The sequence below is a fragment of the Propithecus coquereli genome, unplaced genomic scaffold, assembly GCF_000956105.1.
Source record: "Propithecus coquereli isolate 6110/MARCELLA unplaced genomic scaffold, Pcoq_1.0 Scaffold170, whole genome shotgun sequence".
NCBI classification, from domain to species: domain Eukaryota; kingdom Metazoa; phylum Chordata; class Mammalia; order Primates; family Indriidae; genus Propithecus; species Propithecus coquereli.
The window spans coordinates 4,231,741-4,235,864 of NW_012141636.1; the positions used below are offsets into that span (position 1 = coordinate 4,231,741).

At 46.2% G+C, this 4,124-nt stretch overlaps 1 protein-coding gene across 1 annotated transcript; it reads left to right on the forward strand.

Annotated features, from left to right (window-relative positions):
• Window positions 1–2,315: 2,315 nt before the first annotated feature.
• PRSS23 (protease, serine, 23) lies at window positions 2,316–3,850 on the forward strand. The gene has a single exon (XM_012641817.1). The coding sequence runs from the start codon at window positions 2,329–2,331 to the stop codon at window positions 3,484–3,486; it is 1,158 nt and encodes a 385-aa protein (XP_012497271.1). The 5' UTR covers window positions 2,316–2,328; the 3' UTR covers window positions 3,487–3,850.
• The last annotated feature ends 274 nt before the right edge of the window (window positions 3,851–4,124 follow it).

A 4,124-nucleotide genomic window follows, 5' to 3' on the forward strand; every position in this document is an offset into this window, starting at 1 on the left:
CATTTAGTCACCCAGATAGCAACTTACGTAAAATACTGTTCAAGCCCTAGATAACCCCAAGGGCCGAGTCCCTAGCCGGTAGACAGGAATGATCAGACAGAGCCATGCTCCACCGATCTCCTAAAGGGTTGTTATCACCACCCCCATCCCATTGCCAGGTTCTCCACTGGGGAGGAGGACTCTGCTGGCGTTAGCATTCCCTCCCTAGTCCACTTAGGAACTTTAGTCTTGGCGATACCCCCAACAAGCACATATGGACATATGCATATGCACATATATGTGCACCCCATGACTTCAAGGATTTAAAGAAATAATGTATTTCCTCCCCCTAAAAGTACCCAGGAACTCTTCGTATTTGGAAAGATGAAGAGAAGCAGAGTTTCTCTGCTTCTGCAGGGAATCAGGAAGTCCCAGGGAACTGGCTTCCAGGACCTCATTCCTTTCTTTCCTCATCCGTATTCTCCCCAATAGAAGGGGAATCTAAGAGAAAGAGTCGAGCACAAAGTTCCCAGAGGTGGGTGGGGCACGCACATACTGTAGAAATACAGTGTGTAGATTTTCGGAATGAGGATTGGCATGTTCAGCTAAACTAGATCAGATCATTGGGATTCTCCAGTTTTATGCAGAAGAAAGCAAAAGGTACCCACAATTGCCAGTAGATCTCTGCCTTCAAAGAGGAAGAGGGTGAAAATACTGAAACAGTTTCTTCCTGACTCCTGCTGTGTTCCACTGGCCGACCTCACCCCCTCCTCGTTCTTGTTTTGGGGTGCTGGGTTGTGAATGAATGACCCTGCTGGCTGAGTCAGCTTCTCTTGAATCAGAAGATTGAGAACTGGTCAGAGCTAACTGATGCTTAAACATGTATGAAATCACTTCCAATCTTCTTCGTTGTTGTTTTTCTTGTAGGATGGTCGGGGTCTTTAAACATAACTTTCAGTATAAGACCCAGGCTCCTTTGTTTGGTACACAGAGTCCTTCATCATCCAGCTCTTGCCTGGTGCCTTGACTCTGTCCTCTGCTCCACCCTTGCTGAGCTAAGTATAATTCCTGAGATGACTCACACTGTTGCACATCTCTGTGCCCTTGCACAGACTGCTGTTCCCTCTCTCGTGTTACTGAACTTCTTTTTAACTTCAGCAACCATCTCGAGCCTCAGGCGATGCCTGGAAAATTTTCAGGGCAACTTGCTCATAGAGGGTAAATTTGAATTACACAGTGTACTGAGTGACCAAGGCATCAAGAAGGGACAACATCACACTGTCATACTTACGAGGACTCTAAACGGCGGGTGCACTCAGAAGAAGGTATATTTCTCAAGCATCACCTCCCCTGACCTTACTCCCCACAACTGACCTCAAGCCCTTTCTCTGAGCTGCCACATCATCCATGTACATCTGTCATTAGCAGTCAGCAGACACCATTCATTCACTCTTCCTTTCATACAAGCATTCATTTAATAAATCTTTGTCAAGTGATAGCATAGGCCCAAATTCAAGGCACATAGCCTAGCTGGGAACACAGATACAAACCCCTGAAAAAGTAACCAACAGTAATGGTCATAATGTTACAGCTGAAAGAATATTAGAGCTTTACATATTGCCAAAGATCCTGTTAGTGAACAACATGATCAAAGGAAGAAGGGATATTTTGTTAGAGGCCTGGCTACTCTGGAAGTAAATATATAACAGTAAAAGTTGTTCTAAATTCAAAGCAAAAACAAAAAAGTCTCATACCCTCTTCCAAATGTATCATCATTTATAAGTAATGGGAGTCTTAGTAAGTGACACTGTGAAGCTGTCCCTCTAGATGCCTCAGTCACTCAGTATGCTGTGTAATTTAAATTTACCTTTTAAATGAGCAAGTTGCCCTGAAAAATTTCCTAGTACATGTTATAATAAGAATGAGAGAGAAGAAGAAAGGCAGGAGGACCTGGTAGGCAGGAGAGGACGAGGTTTAGAATCAAGCCCAGAGAAGGCTCAAAACTACATGGAAACTGGGGCAGGCCAGCGATTCATGTGGGGACTGATGACTGCATGCATGCTGCTCTGCAGCGTGCCATCGTCACGGGCATCTTAAACGCAGAAGGGAATGAACACGCGGTTTCATTTTGGCACCCAGCCACAGGACCATTCCCAAGGTCAAGCCCTTGCATTGTAAGTGAGACCATTATCTAAGGATTCCTCTCCCCACCCTCATTCCTGAGGAGGGTTCACAGACTTAGAAACAATGACAGGCATGCTACCGGACTTCGTCCACCTGCAGTAAATGAGTGTTCAGTCCTTGCCCTCCTGACCTGCCTGTCTTTGTTTCCACAGAGTGGTGCTCAGCATGGCGGGGATTCCAGGGCTCCTCCTCCTCCTCCTGCTCCTCCTCCTGCTCTGTGCTGTGGGGCGTGTGAGCCCCTCTGGTGCCCCCTGGAAACCCACTTGGCCTGCTTACCGCCTCCCTGTCGTCTTGCCCCAGTCTACCCTCAACTTAGCCAAGCCAGACTTCGGGGCCGAAGCCAAATTGGAAGTGTCCTCCTCATGCGGACCCCAGTGTCATAAGGGAACTCCACTGCCCACTTACGAAGAGGCCAAGCAGTATCTGTCTTATGAAACGCTCTATTCCAACGGCAGCCACACAGAGACGCAGGTGGGCATTTATATCCTCAGCAACAGCGCAGGTAGGGCCCAAGGCCGAGACTCAGAGTCTTCAGGAAAGTCTCGGAGGAAGCGGCAGATCTACGGCTATGACAGCAGGTTCAGCATTTTTGGGAAGGACTTCCTGCTCAACTACCCTTTCTCAACATCAGTGAAGTTATCTACAGGCTGCACTGGCACCCTGGTGGCGGAGAAGCACGTCCTCACAGCTGCCCACTGCATACACGATGGGAAAACCTACGTGAAAGGAACCCAGAAACTTCGCGTGGGCTTCCTGAAGCCCAAGTTTAAAGACGGTGGTCGAGGGGCCAATGACTCGAGCTCAGCCATCCCCGAGAAGATGAAATTTCAGTGGATCCGGGTGAAACGCACCCACGTGCCCAAGGGTTGGATCAAGGGCAATGCCAACGACATTGGCATGGATTATGACTATGCCCTCCTGGAACTCAAAAAACCCCACAAGAGAAAGTTCATGAAGATTGGGGTGAGCCCTCCTGCTAAACAGCTACCCGGGGGCAGAATCCACTTCTCTGGGTATGACAACGATCGGCCGGGCAATTTAGTGTACCGTTTCTGCGATGTCAAAGACGAGACCTATGACCTGCTCTACCAGCAGTGTGACGCCCAGCCCGGCGCCAGCGGGTCGGGGGTCTATGTGAGGATGTGGAAGAGACAGCAGCAGAAGTGGGAGCGAAAAATTATTGGCATCTTTTCAGGGCACCAGTGGGTGGACATGAATGGCTCCCCGCAGGATTTCAACGTGGCTGTCAGGATCACCCCTCTGAAATATGCCCAGATTTGCTATTGGATTAAAGGAAACTACCTGGATTGTAGAGAGGGGTGACACAGTGTTCCTTCGTGTCAGCACCTAATGGTCTTCATGTACTTATTTTAGGAAAGGCCAGATTTTGTCATTGGCATGCACACCTGTGTGTATGTCTGTAATGTGTCATATGATATCTTTTACCTAATTTCTTAAAATTTCAAGATGACTGGCTTTATTATTTGAAAACTGATTTGTGCATCATATCATTTAAGCAGTTTGAAGGAGTACTTTTGCATAGAAATTTAAAACATACTGATGTTTGGGGTAATGGGGAATATTTTGCAATTAAGTTAATCTTTCACCTTTTTGAAAACTGATTTTTATTTCATCTGAAGTTGTTTCAAAAGTTTATATTAAATATATGGCATACAGGAGATATGAATTTTTATGTATGTGTGTGTATTTCCTTCTGAGATTCATCTTGTTTTGTTTTTTCCAATGCCTGATCCTTAATGCTTCCAGATGGTAGTATTCCCACCACATAATAACTCTTTCACAACACTTCTTAGACAGGCAGTCTAAGATTTGGAGGCACTTGCACAGTAGTCCTTGAACAGTAAAATAATCTGTTGACTATACTGATACACATATTAAACTCTACCTTAAAGTAAGTCAGTATCCCAACCTGCTTTTAGTTTTGCAAATAGTTTCTCTGC